At 40.4% G+C, this 20,341-nt stretch overlaps 1 protein-coding gene across 2 annotated transcripts in view; it reads left to right on the top strand.

Moving 5' to 3' along the window:
- The window catches only part of nalcn (sodium leak channel, non-selective), a gene marked incomplete at its 5' end in the record, with an annotated part of 66,091 nt that overhangs the window by 13,011 nt on the left and 32,739 nt on the right, over nt 1-20,341 (top strand). For both annotated transcript variants that reach the window (XM_080498052.1, XM_080498053.1), the window contains 6 exons: nt 446-532; nt 11,308-11,439; nt 12,377-12,544; nt 15,975-16,166; nt 17,599-17,736; nt 18,259-18,333. In XM_080498052.1, the coding sequence (XP_080354178.1) occupies nt 446-532; nt 11,308-11,439; nt 12,377-12,544; nt 15,975-16,166; nt 17,599-17,736; nt 18,259-18,333 (792 nt within the window). The remainder of the gene's footprint in view (nt 1-445; nt 533-11,307; nt 11,440-12,376; nt 12,545-15,974; nt 16,167-17,598; nt 17,737-18,258; nt 18,334-20,341) is intronic.

Below are 20,341 nucleotides of genomic sequence, written 5' to 3' on the forward strand. Positions count from 1 at the left end.
AGTTAGTGTAATGTATTCCGTATAAATTATTCCTTGAAGCACGAGCCTGGCCCTCATAGGCTCCTGATTTAATTTTTGTGCAATTTTACCTCTTGTATGATCACTTTATTACACGGCTATGTTGAATTCATTAACCTAGCTGTAATGAAACCTGCTCTTATAAGTTTGAAAGTCTCTGCTGTGATATTTTGACGTTCAGTGTTATGTCCTCAAGCCTGCATACTGTATTTAGTAGATACCATGCTGTGTGTGTGGGGGAATGAACGTGTCGGTATAATGCCTTCAGCCTCAGTGTGGCCACAGATGTTTTATGAAGATGTAGCCAAAGGGTTGATATGTGTGCTCCGTGTTTTGTCTATTGCTTTGAATGGCATGCGTGTTGTGTGTGTGTGTGTGTGTGTGTGCGTGTGCGTTCTGCCACTTATGTGCTGTCCTTGTGCCACAGATGTTCCATGAAGACGCTGCCGGGGGATGGCAGCTTGTCGCTGTGGACGTCAACAAACCACATGGCCGAGCGCCTGCCTGCCTCCAGGTAAACACGTCGCGTCGTGGACGCGCTGCCGGTGTGTGAGGCGCCTCTTTCTCCACTCCATGTGCACACACAGATCTGGTCATTGCGAGACTTCATCCATTTAACAAATGCCACGGACGTCTGCGGTATCGCCTCATTGTTTTCACATTTGTCTTTGTCGTCAGCGGCTGTGTCAAACAGGCTAAGTGATGGGATTTTAAATGAGGGAGGCTCATGTTTGATGTGTAGGGGCTGAAGCTAATGATGTCGCTCCAGTAGCAGATTAAGTTTTAAATGACTTCTACATGACGGACGCCACTGTCGCCTTGTGGCCGGTGTGATCCAAATGGTTTGGCTTTAAAGATAAGGCGAAAGCAGCGGGTGTTGTTTACGGCTGGCTCACTGTTGATAGTGGTGTGCTGTGGCGTAAAAGGCTGGGCCCTTGCTGTGAGAGACTGCCAATAGTGTCTGCATCTTTGAGAGGGAGGGTAGCTGTCAACACACCCTCAAAGGGTTAACACTGCTCCAGAGCTCAGCTTTAAGGGGGCCCACACACACACAAACAGGGCAGGGAAAATAGCACAAATAAAAATAGAGAAATTTGGTAGAAGTAAACAGAAGAAATGAAAGAAAAATAGAGAAAATGTGAAATATGCAGTATTCCCATTAAAGCTGCACGTCCCCCTGAGCCTCATCATCAGTTGGAGGAAAGATTTAGATAGAGGGATAACCAGAGGCATAAACAGAACTGACTTTCCTCTGAGCCCCATGCTGCATTACACGCCACAATCAAAGACTGCCTCTGTGCTTTATTCATTCATACTGGATAACTATTATTGCCATTGTGTATAAACAAAAGCAGTCTTAACAGTTTGACTTGGATTGAAAGCGACCAGTAATAAGGACGTTGGCACAAAAATCCACCACAAAAATGAAAACGCCAAAAGTCATTCCATTGACATTGACTTTGTTGTGACATTGTGGTGTTTGGAATCCTAATGCATTGGCTGCAGGAAGCAATTATTTGCTAAAGTACTTGGCAGCAATTGTATCCGCTCCCGATGATAAACATCATTCACTAAGAATCACCAAATAATGTGATCAAGACTTTACATTCTTGGCACAGTACTTAGTAGTGTAACAGACATAGTGCTGCTCTTTATCTCAATATTGATAATTATAATGATATTCTTGCAATATCACTCACGGTTATATTATCCTTTGCATTTTTCGACACCAATATTGGAAGTGTGAGCAGTCAAGAGTGCAGACTTTGTGCGACCTTTGAGAGAGTGACAGTGCAGTGTGGCATTTACCTCCATCATGCTGACCAGTTCAGGTCTTCGCTCTGGCTCACAAATAATATCAGTTGTCTTCTATCAAAGGGAGCCTTACGCATGTGAAGCACGGAAGAACGATGGACATTATTATCTTTTTGTTTTCTCTGGGGGAAATTACCAAGGGATTAATAAAGCATTGTTGGGACAGGACATTCTGACAGCCTTTTTTTTTTACAAGTTTAACAAATATAGACAAGAAGTCAAAGTACTGGTAAATAGCAAAATGCATTCTTTTGAATTAGTGTTGGTTTTAAGTTGTGGCTTAATGTGTTTTATTGTTTAACAACTTAGACATCTCCATGTACAGAAGTAATTATTTGAATTCATGCGTAATACTTTATTGGAGGTCATTATAAAAAATATATTTAAAAAAAGTCTTTCGAGCAATAGTTTTTTTCTAAATAACTATTACGTTATTTTATTTGTATGTTTTATAAATCTCTGTAATCTTGTCAATTGAAAGTGTCAAGTCTAGTTTAAATAATGATAAGCAAATAAGTGGAATAGCACTGAGGGATTTTTTATTTTAAGCATCTATTGTCTTCCTTTGCCAGTCACATACTGACTACATTCCGTGGCTGTCAAGACATCAAAATCCTTTAAAAAATATTTAGATTTTTGTTTTTTGAGGTTGTGAAGACATTTTGAGATCTAAGCCCTTCAAGCCAGGTAACAAAGGCTGAACTAGAAATCACAGAGCATAATTAGAAGTAAGACATGTTTCAGTATTTGTTCAATATTCATCATACTTCACCCTGTCCCAGTTAATGAATTGGAACACAATATGAATTTAATTTAAATGTACCTACATAAGACAATAAGGTGATGTAGGTATTTGTGATAAAATCCCATAAGAGCAGGGGGATCAAGCAAATGTTAGTTTCTAAACTTTGTTTCGTTGTGACTGTGTGACTGTGTCTTTGTTCACTCCGTATTGAACAGCAACCTGTACATTGTGTACGCTGGCCTCACCCATAATCAGATTGGATCATCTCCAGCCAAACCCTCCACTCCACTATTCAGTCGCTGTAAAATGTCTTTACAATGACATGAAAAGGGATAAGATGAAAGGCTTCAAATACTAGAGTATCACAGGAGGGCTATGGGCACTTATATAGAGTATTTTTACTGCTCTTTGACAGTATAACTGGTGTGAGAGGGCATTTACTTCTGTATCATATGTGATTAATGATGGATATCCCCGGCTCACTCACTCTAAAGTCTTGCCGGACACCTGATTTCATTGCTTTTTCACCCACGTCAGAAGGGAATAATGCCAGCTGACTTAGACAGGTAGACTGAAGACAGGCAACGGAGATCCAGCCTGCAGGGCCATCTGTGAGTGCCGGGGAAGTGAAGTGTGAGTTTCTGTTCTGCTCTGCCTTGCTCCAGAGTAATTGGCCGTCAAATGATTAAAATGTTTCAGGGCTGGCAGGTGGGGGCTTTCTGCAGGAAGGCAGGCAGGCAGGCAGGCGGCCTGCATGCGTTATCTGTTTATCTGCAGCTAACTCACTCATAGCTGCCTTCAAAATGACCTGCATGTATCCGGTCAAGCCTTTGTTTTCCTGACTGTCAGCCCATTGATCTGCCTGTTGAGGGCTGTCTGTTTCTGCGTGTCCGTGTGTGTCAGTCTGGGTCTGTGTGGGTCCAACCGGCTGCAGCAGTTGGAGATTGCACATAATTGATTAACCACCTGCTCCCTTTGGAGACAGAAAGGAAATGGCAGCATCTCGTCCCCAGGGGCTTCGTACTGAAATAGCCCTCAAAGCAAAGGAGCATTTACACTTTTCCAAGCCACTCAGACAGTTTGTAATATTTTGTATCAATCCTACAGTAAAATCCTTAAAGTGGCTCCATTTGTGATTCTGACATCTATCGTCCTCTTTCTTCTTCCTAGTATAGTTACATACAACAGCCAGAAAAATTGTATTTTCATTTGGGATGAAGACGTCAAGAAATGTAATCTGAGTCAAATCTAAGCATAAACAAGCACAGGCTCAGCTAAGATCTTTCAGAGTATTGCACTCAACTACCAGCTTTTTGCAGCTTTTGATTGGACCGGTTTTGCACAATTCTTACAGAACTTCTTCAACTTAGATATTTTCATGTGATGCCTTCGATCTCCTCAGCTCTTTCAGCAAAAGCGTTTATGAATTTAAACCTTGTCTGTGACTTCTCTACTCTAAAATGTGAACTTTCTTATTTTTTTAAACCATTATGTAGTAGAAGCACCTGCTGCATCGCTCAACCTCGGCAGATATTCAGATGGCAGACAGCCACTAATATTTCATCCTGAAGGATACATTGATAGAATTTGTTCCAGATGAAAGGCACAACTGGTTTTTGAGTTATGGAGGGTCAAGGTGTTGTTTGGAGGAGTCGGGAGTGCAGATATGTTTTTTTTTTTGGAGAGATGCAGGTTAAGTACAGTCGGTTTATTAACTGAGATTTGAACCTGCTGTAATGATTTCTTTCAGTTGTTAAGTGTTTCTCCAGACTATGTTTAACCCAATTGTCTCCACTTTGACAGAGAGTCGACAAAGTAAAACCATCTCACCTGTACAGCTTGTATATTTGGACTGATGATGACCTGTAGTTTTAGTGATAGACCCAGTTGCATGTAAATCGCTATTTCAACGAGTTCTTAGTTTTTATTAGAGTTGCTCTTCTTGTGCATTAAATGTTAAACTTTCCGACATTCATGCATGTGAAAATTCAAAGTCATGTTCCATTGTTTTTGAATGACACTAGCCACCCTGCATCTGTTTAGGTATCGTAGGTGTTTATACGGTGTTTTAGTTTTTTGTGTTGCTCAGTTTTTCCTCACATGGAAGAAATGCAGTCCACAGACTAACACAGGTTAATGAAGTGCTCTCTGTTTTTCCCCACAGATCTGGTCTACTAATTAGCCCCTAATGCCCTAACATTGCCATAATTACACTGCAGATTGGCTGCTATAAGTAAAACAGAGACCATCGCCAGCTACATATGTCGCCCACTAGACTGAACAAAAGCAAGTATTCTAGATTTCCGCATCTCTGAATAACATACAAACATTTAACATTTTCCATTTGAGAGATAAAATGGAGGTAAAAAGTAAGAGTAAGAAAACCATGATAAATGTTTCCCACTTCACTGAAATCCAGGAGGATTATGTGATTAATTCCATCCCTTTGGTGAAGGAAAGTTGTTGTTGATCACTCCCCTGGTCTCGGTCTTCTGTCTGAGCTGCTAAATACAATGTGATGGATAACCCAGCAGCTCACTGGGGGAACTGACGTCCAATGAGCAGAACACCCTCTTGACCTTTATCCTCCCAATCCGGGGGTCATTGATTCTCTGGAAGCTGTCTTTTCCCCTGGCCACTGATCTTTAACCTCCGGATCCTACCAGTGACACCACTCATGTCATTTTAACCTCACAGTGTCACACAGTCAACATGCCAGGGCTGAGGTCAGTTTGTCCCTGTGTCGAAGGACAAAGAAAGCACAGGAAAAGGGAAATTGAAACTCAAAGAAGAAAAAACAGGAACGCAGGAAGAACTGAAGAGTGAAAATGTTCTTTTAGGTAATGAAAAATAACCATTGACTTAGGCTTGGTATGGATATACAGTATTACAACACCTGCAACATGTTGCATCCAGTGTTGACTCAATCTGAATCTAAATGTTTCTTTCAATGAGACTCGTCAAACAGTGATATATGCTACACTTTGATGAAGCTAATATCTCTAAGAATGAAAGAGAAAGAAAATGAACACCAAGCTGGCAGAACAAAGGCGATATTATTAAGAGTAGGAGGATGCAGACAGGCAGACTATCATGTTTTATTAAGACCCTCTTTTTTTTTCTTCTTTCAAGCCAAAGACATGAGTCAGCCTGCTCTAGTCAAGGCCGTAATAAGTCAAGGGGCTCCCTCTTCACTTGGTTCCTGACATAACAAGACTTCTCACTTTTTAAGTGAAAAGATTGGGTTCAAGATATTCTCTCTGCTGGGACTGATAACCGAGGTTTGAATTAGGTTGTCTTTTCTATTCATGTCCATTCACCGCTGCATATTAGCAGAAAGGAAAAGAGCATGAACGGGATGTCTTATCCTTCTTATTTACTGTCAACAAATGCCAGTGGAGTGACTGAATAAATTAGTAATATGAAGCCGTGTGTAATCCCACTCAGTTTCTTCTTAATCTCACCAAACAGGTGAGAGAAAAACTGTCGCAGGAGGAGGCGCCAGAACACGGCCCAGTCTGTTGGTGAATTCCTGTGTGAATACTGCAATACCCTGCCAGCTATGTGCACGTGCTCTGCACTTGTCTCATGTACCAGCAGAAAGAGCGTCTCTCCTCCTTGGCGGTCTGTGTAAACAGAGAGAGCATAAGGAAGCAGTCAGTCTGCTTCTCTGTCTCAGTTGTTACACTAGCAGCTTGTGGAAATGTTCCAGGTATGATGCAGAAATCCTTATCATCCCAGGCGTCACAAGGCCTACAGACAGCAAATTGTGATTGCGGATCCCTTGTGTGCACAGCCGTAGCTTGTCTCACCTTATTTGGGAAATTGCAGTTTATGTTACACTGACCACAACAGCTTTTAAAAAGTGACAACTTGGTTCGCTGGTTAAATTGACTTGGCATGTATCGATAAAGAAATATTCAAACAGGAGTGTAAGAAGGCTCGATGAAATGCAAAATGTACATTTTTATAGGACTAATTTGAGGGAATTGGGTTTTCATTTTGATTATTTTTCGTGAATGTCTCACTGATGGAAACCTCAGGTTTACCGTGATACACATTTCTATGCATGCAGGCCTGTTATATATTATGTACATATAACACTTCAATGCATGCTATATTTTCCAGATGATGTGTCCAGCCATCGCCTATTCCACTTCAGCCAAATTTAATTCATGGGGGGGATCCAGGAGTCACTCTGGAGGGATCACTAATACACAGACCAATATTTATACCTGTAGGTATCTTAGAGTGGATCAATTGTATTGTTTTGGCCTGTGGGAGGAAACCTGTAAAACCATACATGAGAACATGATATGTCAAAAATACAACACAAACAGAAACACCATCAAGCACCATCTGGACTTAAACCTTGGAGAGTCTCACTATCAAGAAAGCAATCCTCTACACCGCTGTTCACATCTCATGTCTTAGAAATTGACGTTGCTTTGCTATAAGATAAAACAAATCCTCTATTTTTGGGTAAACAACAAAACCAGCATGATGTATCCTTTTGCTTTTCAACATTTGCTCATACGTGGCTGTGCACAGTGAGCACGTTCTTACAAAAATTGAGCCAGAGGTAAAACACATTTCTAAAAGAAGCATCCATCATACAAGTAGGAAAATAAACCTCAGAGACCTGCAAGCTGAGAAACATCAAACAGCAGGGGAGAGCCATCTTGTGCTGCATTTGATGCTCTTAAATTGATTCTGACATCTTGAGGCCATATACAGTATGCCAGTGCCATCAGGTTCACCGGGCAAAACAAACCCTTTTGCATTTGGAATGCCATCGGAGGCCTTATCTGGTGAAGTGCACCACGTTGTCTGACAGTCCTGAAAAACAAGTGAGTGTCAGGGAAAGATTAAAAGCAGCGCTGGGTGGGTATTGTTGCCAAAAGCTTGAGGTTTCTAGAGTACATAGCTGTACAGCTAACTACCCTGGCTGTTCTTCATGGTGTGATTCTCCAGAGCCCTCAGTGAATACCGGCAAAGTCAGGACCTTGAGAAAATCAACCGTTTCATAGATGAGAGCATGTACTTTCTGTTCCGTGTCAGTCTGCCTCGTTCCCTCTTGCTCTCGCACGCACGCACACACGCACGCACGCACGCACGCACGCACGCACGCACGCACGCACACACACACACACACACACACACACACACACACACACACACACACACACACACAGAGACACACACCTCTGTTCAGCCAAAACACCCATGGGGTAGACGTCTGGTTGCTGGAAATGTCAAACTGCTTTGTCACGTCCAATCTCAGTCAGCGAGCCTAACCACTGTGTGTGTAGAGTAGGCATGTGTATAGTAAAAAAAACAAAAAAACAACACCCATCCTAAAGGTTAGTCATTGTTTTAGTTGAGGCAATAGGATGTTCTGAAAATGGCAGTAAGAACTCACACTTGTGGCACTGATAAGACCATAAATGCAAAAAAAAAATTCTTTTCAGTAGCCAACAATGTCTATGCATGTATTTTTCAAAAATATACCTCTTGTTGCATTGCCTCACAATGTGAACTAAACATTTGAATCTTCTTTTTTTGCTGACCTCTAGTGGTTAGACGTCTCGTCCTTTGCAGCAGTGTTTAAGATTGATTTTTTTTTGAGTCAGTATTCCGTGGAATTGCTTTGAGGGATTTATAGATTCATAGCTGTTTTCAAAATATACACTATACAAACAAATGTGCTCAGAACACACTATGTGGCATGTAAACGTACACAGAATCCAGCGGTATGTATGCCAATACTGAAAATATTATAGAAGTGAAGTCTTTACCATTTTGAATTTTTCTTTCCTTCTGTGGGGTTTACTATAATGGATTAGTACATATGTCCCACCAGCTCGTGTGCTTTAAAAAATACAAGATTGCAAACATTTTGCATCCATTCTTTGGGCCTAACAATTCAAGTCAGGGTCAGTGGACTGGAGAGTGTCTGAGCTAACGTTAGACAGGGTTAGGTTAGGTACATGCTATACAGCCTGTAGTCCACCACAGGGCTAACAGAGATACACACACTCGCTCAAGGGGTTTGCCATTAGTCCTACTCATATCTATATCACTTTTTCTGAAACTGGAAGCTTCACTAAGTATGTTCCAATTTTTATTGACGTCTCCATCAAAACACAATGAAAACTCATCTGCAGTATGTCGTACATACATGTGCTCATTAATTGTACGCAGCAGATGGTTTGAAATGCATTCGGCATTTCCCAGGAGCGAACTTTCCCTGCCCAGTTCTGATCTTTCCCACTTGTAACATGACTGACTCAGCTGATTGGATTTCTAATATGCGTATGCTCGAGCTTAATTACTATTCATTCATTTGACTTGTGTTTGTTGAAGCAGAGAAGCACCTGAAACATGCAGCACGGGAGTCCCCTTGGATCAATATTGGAAAACATTGCAACAGATTGCTTTTTTAATCACATCCAACCTGGCAGCAGGGTATGAAGGGGTGAAATAGATGACAAACTTTTAACTACAGAGGGCAGCCAAATACAGTTTTTCAGCCAGATATTTAATTGCTTGTGTAAGGTATTTAGGCTTCTACATAATACTATTCAACCGGCATCATAATAATTGAAAAAGACAGAATTGCACCATTGTTTTGATGGTAGTTTGATGGTATGACCCCTGTTGTGTCCATTGGCATTATACTTTAGATTTAAGACTAGACGTAAAGTCTTTGTCATATAACCTGAGAAACTGTGTGAAAAATAACTGGACCAAGATTATATCTCTCTTACGATCCCCTGGTGGTTAATGGTGTTCGCTATGGTTCATGATATGAGATGTCCTTCAGCCCGAATGGAAAAGTGGATTGTTTGAGATTATAACCAACTGTATACTTTGGTAAAGTTCGAGGAAGACAGTGGGTGGGAATTACATATAAACCAACATTGACAGAAAGGAAATAGGATGCCAACGGTGATCGTGTATGTCGAAGTTGCACACTCTTTTGAGTGAAGCCTTCTCCTGACCTGCTTTCATTGACATTTTACAGTCCTAAAACACGCCGACATAACCCATTCCTTCTGGTAGAACTTTTTTTTTGCATGTAGAAGTTTCTAATAGAATGTTGTTGTTCTGGTGGAATAATTGTTCTTAAGCTTTAACCTTAAATCTAATCAAGTCTCATCTCATATCGATTCATTTCATCATCATCAACCCTTGTAATCAAAGCTTTAAACAATCAAGACTTTAAAAAGTTTGAAGAGTTTTTACTTTTAGGATGCTTGAGTGTAGGAGGCTGGATGGCAGTGGTCCCGTTTTCCTGTGGCGAGTTTGATAATTCCAGCAATGCTGCAAACCCTCTTCATCTGTCTTAAAGTCTTCGTCTCGTTTTTTCCACTTTCTTCCATCCTCCCTATTGCCAATCTCACATGCAAGTCTTTTTTTAGGGTGAGTGATTCTACCCACTCACAAGCTGTTCATCCTGCCGTATATGTGCAGTTCAACACTGTGATCACATCTGCCACATTGTTTCCCAAAGAATGCATAGTTATTGCATTTGTCGAGAAGATCAATGAGAGTTTTGTCAAACTATATGTTAAATGGTTTCTTCACCATTTTTCATGTCGTTATTCTTTCCGTGAGGTTGTTGTAAGCGTTCAGCGCTGCTGGTATTCCCAAAGGAAATAACATGTTTATTGCCTTTTCTCTCCTTTGGTTTTGGTCGTGTGAATGCTCACTGATTCTCTTGTCTCGATGTCTGTTTAGCAGTGCGTGCCGAAAGACTCCAAATCACTTCAAATGCCATGCAGTTTAGATAATGGCCATCTTTGTTCCTTCATATACTGTATGCAGTGTATATGTACTGTGTTCTCCCAAATTGGCACTTGCAATAGAAGCGCAGTCCTCGTACTGCTGCAGCACATCTGATTTACATTAGCTGTCTCCAGACTGTGCTTTAAAAACGTTATTTTAAATTTGAATGAATATATATATATATATATATATATATATATATATGGTACAAGGTGCTTATATATATATAAGCACCTTATTACCTTTGCATTATATATATATATATATATATATATATATATATATATATATATATATATAATAATGCAAAGGTAATAAGGTGCTTCTCATTGTATGTTACCAGTTCACACATAAAATAAGGATATGAATGGGAATAGGAATGAATTAGAAACACAAAGTGGTAAAAGGATGAAAAATGTGAGTACTAGCTTTGTAATGCAGAATTTCAACAGTTAGCTTTTTGTGTGTGTTTTCACTGTGGGGTCCCCCCCCCATGTACTTCTGTTTGCGCCAAAATCTAAAGATGCTCTTAATAAATTGATTGTAAATCGAATTGTCCATTGGTATGAATGTGTACATGGGTGATTGTCTCATTGTGGTTGACTGACAGCTAGACGTTCAGCCGTGGCTCAACTTTAAAGAGTCAGAGGTTATTTGATCCACCATTTTGTCCAGTCCCTAAATTAAAGTGATCTTGGGCACGAGTCTGAAGCCCTCATTGCTCCCGGGGGTCTCCAATCCTTGCACGGCAGTTTGTTAAAATGCTGAAGCAGTAAAATTCACACTGCATGTAAAAAGAAAATCCTAAGTCGAATCCGTGTTCTTTTACGGTTTAGCTTGACTTACTTGTATGGGATGCAATGAAGCAGGTTTAGACAATAGATGGATCGCATTGTGTGATTTTGACAATAATTACATCACAACTCTTGTTTTCACAGCAATTGATGCGGTCCTCTGTGTTCCATATGTTCATCTTGAGCATGGTGGCTGTGGACGTGATCGTCGCTGCTAGTAACTATTACAAAGGAGAGAACTACCGGCGGCACTACGATGAGTTTTACCTGGCAGAGGTGACGTTGTTCTTTTTATTTTCTTCTTTCTCTCACAGTTTCAATGGTTGACTTTTGCATATTATTACTCCTTACCCAAAGGCATTTGGTAAAAAAAAAATTAAGAAAACTACTCATAACTTAATAACCTATTAAATAACTTGATTTACAGTAAATGTAATTTGTTTGGATTATATCCTGTATAATACGTCTTTACCACTTTGTCACTCCAGATGCATTGTACCTGTGAGGATTTTGTGCTCCATCGTATTTATTTTTATCTTGTGGTTGTGAAACTGTTTGAACATTGTGAGATCTTCACGTGTGCTGCAGCGTGTTTGGGGCTGGCTGGGTAGATGTCACCTGTAAGAAAGTGGTAATGCACCAAGTGTTCCCACAGCCCGCATTTCCTTCATACCTCTCTCTAACACACAGCTGAATGGAGGAGATAAGAAGTGGGGGGAAAACACACAGGAACAATATTACCCTCTTTCATTCCCTCCATCCATATCATACAGTCATCGATCTACAGATTTGGTCCAATCTGTGTGACGGCTGAGAGGGAAAATGGGAAATGGTGGCTGTGGGTCTGGACTTAAATGGGGAAATTCACATTATAGTGGCACAAGGCCACTTTTATTTGCTCCTTATTTCTGAATTTTACCTGCTGTTGACAGGCTGGATAAGCACTTCAATCCAATGTCTAAAGGACTATTTCATTGATTTACCCCTGCAAATATAGAAAGATGGGGACACATTTACAAAAGAAAGTGCAACATTTGGCGACAAAGTCTTTGGTATCCTGTAGTCCATATGGGGGGTAAAAGATCTTCCCAAACCTTCTCAGTTTATTACAATGTGACTGTAGTTAAATGACATTAATATCCATATTTGTCAGAACAAGGAAAATATATACCGTATGCTTAAACACGAGAATGTATGATCTTCTCCCTGCCAGGTCGCCTTCACTGTGCTGTTCGACCTTGAAGCTCTTTTGAAGATCTGGTGTCTCGGCTTCACGGGCTACATCAGCTCCTCTCTGCACAAGTTTGAATCTCTGCTGGTGGTGGGCACCACGCTGCACATCTACCCTGACCTCTACCACTCCCAGTTCACCTACTTTCAGGTCGGGCTCCACGAACAAACACTTTTGCATGCAACTGCACCAGTGGGCTGCATGTTTGAATTACATATCGGTTGATCCAGTGCTGACTGTGAGCCCGAATCAATCGTTTGGAAGTAGAAGCTGGGGAACATTTCTTTGCTGTGACCATCCATTGATGATGTTGATCCATCCATCAATTGATTGGTTAATGGGCCGATAATCCGTCTGAGAAAACCTTACTTTCTCTTTGAATCTGAGTTCAAACATTTATGTAACAATGTAAGGAGTCACCATTGTCCATATGCAGATAAATACATTTTACTATCCCATAAAATACTCATGCTTATAAAAACACACCTCTGTTGTAATTTATATATTAATATTTGTGAAGTTCTTTGCATAAACTTGATAAAAGTGCTAAAACTATTATACACTCTTGAATGCTCACAGAGCTCTGTCCTCATCCTCTTGGTGCTCTTTGTGATCCGACTGATGAGAAGACTATTAGTAGTTTAGAGGGAGTGTTGGCTCACAAACCTCAAAGAGGAATAAACAAGTGAGGTTAAACAGGTGCATGTGGTTCTGTTTGTGTGTACAACAAAAACGTTTTTTTTTTTGGTGCAAACAGTTACTGACAGACATGGTAGAGACCCAAACAAATTTAGAAACTCAAAAATTAACATTCACATCTGGATTTTGATGGAGCCCCGAGCCTGCTGCCATCTCACATATCACCGGCTGTAATTTTGTCTGAAATAACATAATTACAACTGTAGGGATAATTAAATTTCCTTGCTGATGGGCTACTAGAATATCAGCTACGGATTGAAAAACCTATTTCTTTTTTGTATTTAACATGTTGCTTAAATATCAGCATTTGTGGTCACTGCCCAGGTTTTGAATTAATGGTATGAAGCCCGGAATGTCCTGGTTACTTTGTATGTGAGAGTAGTAATGTGTTTTGCATTTGTCTTTACAAGATGGAGCTGAATCAGAGGTTTAGTTGTGATGGTGTACATTTAAAAAGAAAACTCAAAATCCTTGTGTACTCCAAAGCTTGTGAGTATAGTTCATAATACTTCAGTTCACCAGATCATCATTACAATTCGACTCTGGAGATACTTGGCAATATAGTTTTTGATAAAACTTGAACTTGTTGACCTTCCTGTAGTTAGCAAAGCTAATGATGATCTCTAAGGAGGATCTGATGGGAAGCAGCATCTCAAGGGCCTTTTAATGAGTCTTGAATATACAAGCAGTCCTGAGCTTGTGTGAGTCTCTTAATAGCTGCCATTCACACATGTGCAAGACTTACAATGAAAACATGTTTATACCAGGAGGCTTTGATGTCAAACATGTTTCCACGGGTAAATGTGGCTACCTCTCTTTGCATTTATTTTAGTATGCAGCGAATCTACAAGACCGAGCAAGGTAGTCTTCTTTTGTTTGGGAGCCTGATACTCTGCCAAGATTCGCATGCTTTCTCATTTATTGAGTCAGTTGTTACCCAGCATTGTGGTGGCAATCACTGTCAGTCATGATCATAACTGATCTAGCTATACATTATCATAACTAGTGTTGTAATTCTGAATGTACCTTTCCTACTATTCATGGATCACACTTTATCATGCTGCTTCACATCACAGAATCCACAGAATAGGTAGTCATGGATACTGATGAATGACAGAATAAAGTACATTTGATTGCTTTTAGGCTCGTGCACTCCATTATAGTTTTAGTGAAAGTTGTCCTATATTTTCCTCACTTTTTCTTTTAGTTTTCTTTATGGATATTGTATGTCATTAACACATTCTATATTGTCATTAACAAGTGACTCACTAATTATCGTCCTGTAAGTTTAAGGCTGAAATTGTTTATTTGTCCTGGAAGTAGGAGAACGAACTTTATGTGTCATTGGTCTGCCTATTTTTTTAAATATATATATTTATACCAAAGTGTTTTTCCATTACCGCTCGATGTGACTTTCTGTGTGGAGTTTGCATGTTCTACCCCTCCATGCACATGGTGCTCTCTGTATGTGCTCTGGTACTTCACACTGTCTAAAAATATTTGCCATTAGGTGTGAACGTTATAAGTTTTAGAATAAGGATGCTTTCACACCAGCGCCCTTCGGAAGTGCACAAGGTCACTTCCTCGGATAGTTGTCTTCATTTGTGCAAGTGGGAAAGGTAATCCACATTCTAGGATGGATCAAACCAATGTATGTGTGGCGCATTATGAGTACAAAAAGACAGCGGTAGCCAGTTGAAGCCGAAGGAAACAGAAAAAGTTCAGAAAATGTCTGGTGCACAGAGCAATGACGAGGTGCGGGTACTTAATACAAGGTCAGATGACTGCATATCGCGGATAACAGGATGGATTTCCTTATTCGATCCTGGACAATCAATGATAGATTCTCTTTTTCCTTGTGCTTTAATAATATTAACGAGTCAATGTTTATCTCGGGCACTTCAAATGAGCAGCTGTCGTAGCTACACCACAGCTCGCTTTTGCACCACAGTGGTGGTTGGGACTCAGGCCTCACTGCAAAAGTGTGAAGTTTGCATGTTCTAAACATGTGTGCTTGTGATTTCTCAAGTGCTCCAGTTTCTACTTGGTTAAATTAATGATCATGATTAATGATTAATGATCTAACATATCAGTATAGTTTTATGTCTCATGATGTATTTTTGATTACTATTATTTCATCATTTCTCTATTTCAGTAATTTGTCAGCCACACGATGACAAAAAAAACAAGCGAATAACCTGGTTTGATGCTAATGGTCTTGTGTCCTCTGTACCCTCCCCCCCACCCCCTCATACCGTCTGCCCTGAGCTCAGCAGTATACATCTGTTGGAAAATTGATAGTGGCCATCACGGTTTGTCAGGAATAGAAGGTAGTGTCTATCCATCCGCTCTGTCATCGGGCTGTGACTGTTATTACTATATTTATTTACTGAAAGTTCCCTTTTACTTTTACTTTGCCATATATCCAGGGAATGGGAGATAGCCATTCATTTAGCTTAGTGTGAGATTCTAAAGAGAAATCTTTGGCCAAGAGGCATCAGAGAGAGCAGTTCGATCAATAGTTCCTCTCTGGATCCCCAATCAAAGCCTGACAAAGACACATTACCTTTTGGTGGTTGTTGTCACCACAGGCAATTTAGGGACTAAACCCGTATAAAGACCATCACCATCGTATCACTGCACTGTTTCCACTTGATCAAGATCAATGAACTTTCTTTTGCAATCGATATACAATCAATCTTGCTGCTCAGTTTGCTTTTATAACAAACGTGTTCTTTTCACGCTATCTTGAAAATGGAAATTTACTTTTGCTCGGATATTAAAACTACTGAATAAGCACTTCATTTTGAACTGTGTAGCAACAATGTCAGAAACCGCAGCCTCACATTTGAAAGGATTATGTTTCTCTCTCTCTCTCCAGGTGCTTCGTGTGGTGCGGTTGATTAAGATTTCCCCAGCCCTCGAGGACTTTGTTTATAAGATATTTGGTCCAGGTAAAAAACTCGGCAGCCTGGTGGTATTCACAGCCAGCCTTCTCATCGTCATGTCGGCTATCAGCTTGCAAATGTTTTGCTTTGTGGAGGAGCTGGACCGTTTCACCACCTTCCCCAGGGTAAGCAACCACCCAGACCATCCGATCTCAAAGAGAGAAATATACAGTATATTCTATTTTGAGTTTATTAAAAAAAGAAATCCCAAAAAACACTGAAATCGTATCGATGAAGCTTATTTTGGGAGTGATAAGCATGTTTAATTGTTTTTAAAAAAAATTTTTTCTTACTGCAGATGCTCATCACTGCACAAAGTACAAATTCCCATTCAAATTAACTTGCACAACTTATTGCACACTTTTTTGAAATTGATTTAACCAAACCTGACGTGAAAATGTCTTTATGATTCAGTCGGTTTATTCTAAAGGAACCATGGCAAGTAGCTGAAAAAAAAGGGGGAAAAAATGATTTTTATAGAATGCACCAAATGGAAATTTTAAAATTCATACGAGCAACTCCTGGAGGACACCTCAGAGAGGCAGCGGGGAGGCTGCAGATGCTGGTGATGGGTTGCATGTGGGGTCGACAGATGTGGCATTTCCTTTGATTTCTAAAGGCTCATGAGTTGCTCTCTCCCCTCATTAGCGACATCTTTCCATCCTCTGTTGTTTTTTCTCTCCCTTCCACATTTCAACGATGCTTGGCACAGCAGGACATGAAGGGATGCTCATAAACAGATGCCACTTGTGTGCTAGCCCTTCTCTCTCTCTCTCTCTCTCTCTCTCTCTCTCTCTCTCTCTCTCTCTCTCTCTCTCTCTCTCTCTCTCTCTCTCTCTCTCTCTCTCTCTCTCTCTCTCTCTCTCTCTCTCTCTCTCTCTCTCTCTCTCTCTCTCTCTCTCTCTCTCTCTCTCTCTCTCTCTCTCTCTCTCTCTCTCTCTCTCTCTGTCCTCCATATTGCTATTGTGTCACACGTGCACATATATGCACTCAGACACAGACACATCACAGTTAATGATGTTTGGCTCTCTTCCCTATGGGCAAACCTGTTGCTGGGTTTATCTTTATCCGCTGTGACTGGGCCGTGGTAGCAGATGGGAGGGGCTGGGAGGTGTGGTGTGCTCGGCTGTCTGGAGGAGAGATGCTGAGACAAAAGTGCAGGCGCGCCATTTGACTCCAGGGGCCGTTGTGTCACAGCTGCCTCTTTCCTGTGCCTGTATCTGACCTCTACCAAGTACATGAGAGGGCAGTGAAACAGAGGAAAAATAGCAAAGATGGATATCTCTTTGCTTCCTCTTTCCTTTTGCTTTGGTCTATAGATCTTGGCCACGAGCCACAGAAGGGTGGTCGGAAGGGAATACATACATACAGCTGTGTGATATTTGCTCTCGTGTGAAAAAGCAGGTTTCAAATGTCAAGTCTGTGTTGTTTCCTCCCGGTCTCAGCCTGTCTTCCTTTCTTTCTTTCTCCCTGCTGCTTTTACTTGTATACTCAGTTGATCCCTCTTGTCTTTAGCCTCCCTGACTTTTTCTTATCCCTTTGCTTTGCTGCCTGTAGGCATTTATGTCCATGTTCCAGATCCTAACCCAGGAGGGCTGGATAGATGTCATGGACCAGACTCTGGTCGCTGTAGGTCACATGTGGGCTCCAGTGGTGGCCATTTACTTCATCCTTTATCATCTGTTTGCGACCCTGGTGAGAAACATACTACACATCCTAAAATATAGCAGTCAAATGAGATGAAGAACTTGTTAAATATCTATTTTTTTTCTTCACATAGTAAATTAATCCTATTCTATTCAACCATATTTAATTGCTTTGGTTTGTAAAAACTCATTAGAACTCAAGAGTGTTCAAGGGACTTTTCATCCTAAGATATTCAATTAGTGCCATGCTCCTTTATTGTTCTCTCAAGTGGCACATCTAATCACAGTTAATCAGACTTGCAGGCGTAAGATGTGCTGACATTTCAGTGTTTGGCCTTCTGATATGAAGAGCCATCAGATACCGCAGATCTGTGGATGACTCACACCTCACTCCAGACAGACAGGATGTCTTCCAGGCTCAAACAAGCCACAAATACAATTACAAAGCAGACTTTGTCCTGTTGAAGAGTATTAATCCAATTTAATCATATAATGGGAAACATGATATTGAAACTAAAACTATATTGTGACACTTCAAACTTTTCTTTGTCTTCCTTTTGTGACATTTTAGATTCTGCTCAGTCTTTTTGTTGCTGTAATCTTGGACAATCTAGAGCTGGACGAGGACTTGAAGAAGCTCAAACAGGTAAGAATATAAATCGTGCAAGGTCCTCATTTGAGTTTACAAGAGCAATCTGCTAATACAAGGAGTTTGCTCATTTTTGCGTTGGTTATGCAACATTGGATTGTCTGTCTAAATAGACATGTTGTAGCTCTGTCAGAGAATAATTGGCGACCAATAATACTACCTCACTACTAATTGCCTGCATGCTCATTCACAATTACCATACTGGCCCAAATAAATGACTAATAAATTCTATTTACTGGAAACGTGTCTGAAAAAAGTGGGTCGACTCTTCTTCATTTAATATTCAGTTCTTGGTGTTATGTAAAGTTCTGCCTTACGATGGCATGGGGGGTCTCAGAAAAGGCTGAATGTAATCCCACTGACTCAAATGTCAAGTGCAACAGTGACTTGGGGATCTTACCGGGTGGATGACAAGCCAGCTGGTACAGAATCTTATTGTTAACAAGCTGTTCAAGAGCTGTAAAATGCTGAATCTGAAATACTTTCGAGGGCCGTGGGGATGACACCCTTTGGGGGTAGCAGGCGGAAACGTAGCATTAGCGGTACAGCAGCTTCAGAGAAACCGGTGATGCAAGAGATCTGTGCCAGTAATAGGCTAACTGTATACAAAACTGTATATAACCAGATCACATCTCAGATGTTGGCAAAGTCGATCTGTTTATCTTGTGCCTGTGTTTTGCTTGTGTCCCACTAGCAGTAGTTGAAAATGTTACAAACAGCATTTTGACCCAGTGTACCTGATTAACTTGCATAACACCCTGCATAACACATGCACACACAAATATATTGCGATTCCACTTTGCATCCATTTTTCGAATGCTTTATTAAAAATAACACTGTGACTAATATGACATGCACAAAATGTTCAAGTGACAATTATATGTGCTTCAGACCCTATTTACATGAGAATGATCAGCTGCAAACGGCATTTGTTCCGTGCTCATTTGCTGGTGGTGACCATGGAGTGATTGAACAGTGTTCAGCAAATTAATTTGATCTTGGAAGAGAAAAACGCAATTTGAGATAATCAGTAACAATGTCTGAGATTCAACACGAAAACAAAAATCTGCAGACAAAAATCATAGTGAGACAGCTCCTCACAATAACAGCAGCATCTTTGACCAATTTGCACATTTGTAGTTATTATGTATGCTTTTATATATATTTCCATAATTTCTTTCACAATATGAGTTATTCAGCTATCACAATAGAAGCTTTACATATTCCAAGACTTTGTATCTGTCCCTTCATCCTTCCATTTGAATACGTTATTGTTGCAGATGGAGATAGATGGCTTCATTAGCAGGCAATCGACTCGAAGCAGGATGGACCCCGCATAGGTCGTTGGTCCATTCGGGGGCTAAGAGTGACACCAGACAATCATCCACATGCCCATTTACTCCTTCAGCCAATTTAGAGATGCCAATAACACCTATAGCGCATGACTTGAAATACATAAAGGCTTCAATCGTGCCAACTGCTACACTGCATACATCAATGTGCAGCTTCCAAAATTAATGTAAATGGTAAATGGTAAATGGTCTAGATTTATATAGCGCCTTCTAACCACACTGAGGTAGTCCCAAAGCGCTTTTACATATCAGCTCATTCACCCATTCACGCTCACATTCACACACCAATGGGACAGAGCTGCCATGCAAGGCGCTAGTCGACATACCCTTAAATGTAACTGATAAAACATGAAGGCAGTTATAAATAAACATTTATCCCCATTTTGCTTGTTGTACTAAAAATAATCTGCCTTCTATTTTGATTTAATTTGTTGGAACTTGCTTTTGTTGCAATAGTTTCAATGTCTTTGTAAAGAGCAAAGCAGGCAGAGCACATTACTTACATTACAGAGTTAGACGTTTTGTGACAAAATTTTAACTGAACAAATGACAAATTAAATCCAGAAAGTCCTAAAGTCCTAAAGTCCTTTACTGACCACAATATCAGACAAAAGAACCGAATGTGTGCACCCAGCTCTCTATTGAAATAATTT

Source organism: Blennius ocellaris, assembly GCF_963422515.1.
Source record: "Blennius ocellaris genome assembly, chromosome: 6".
Classification (NCBI taxonomy): Eukaryota; Metazoa; Chordata; class Actinopteri; order Blenniiformes; family Blenniidae; genus Blennius; species Blennius ocellaris.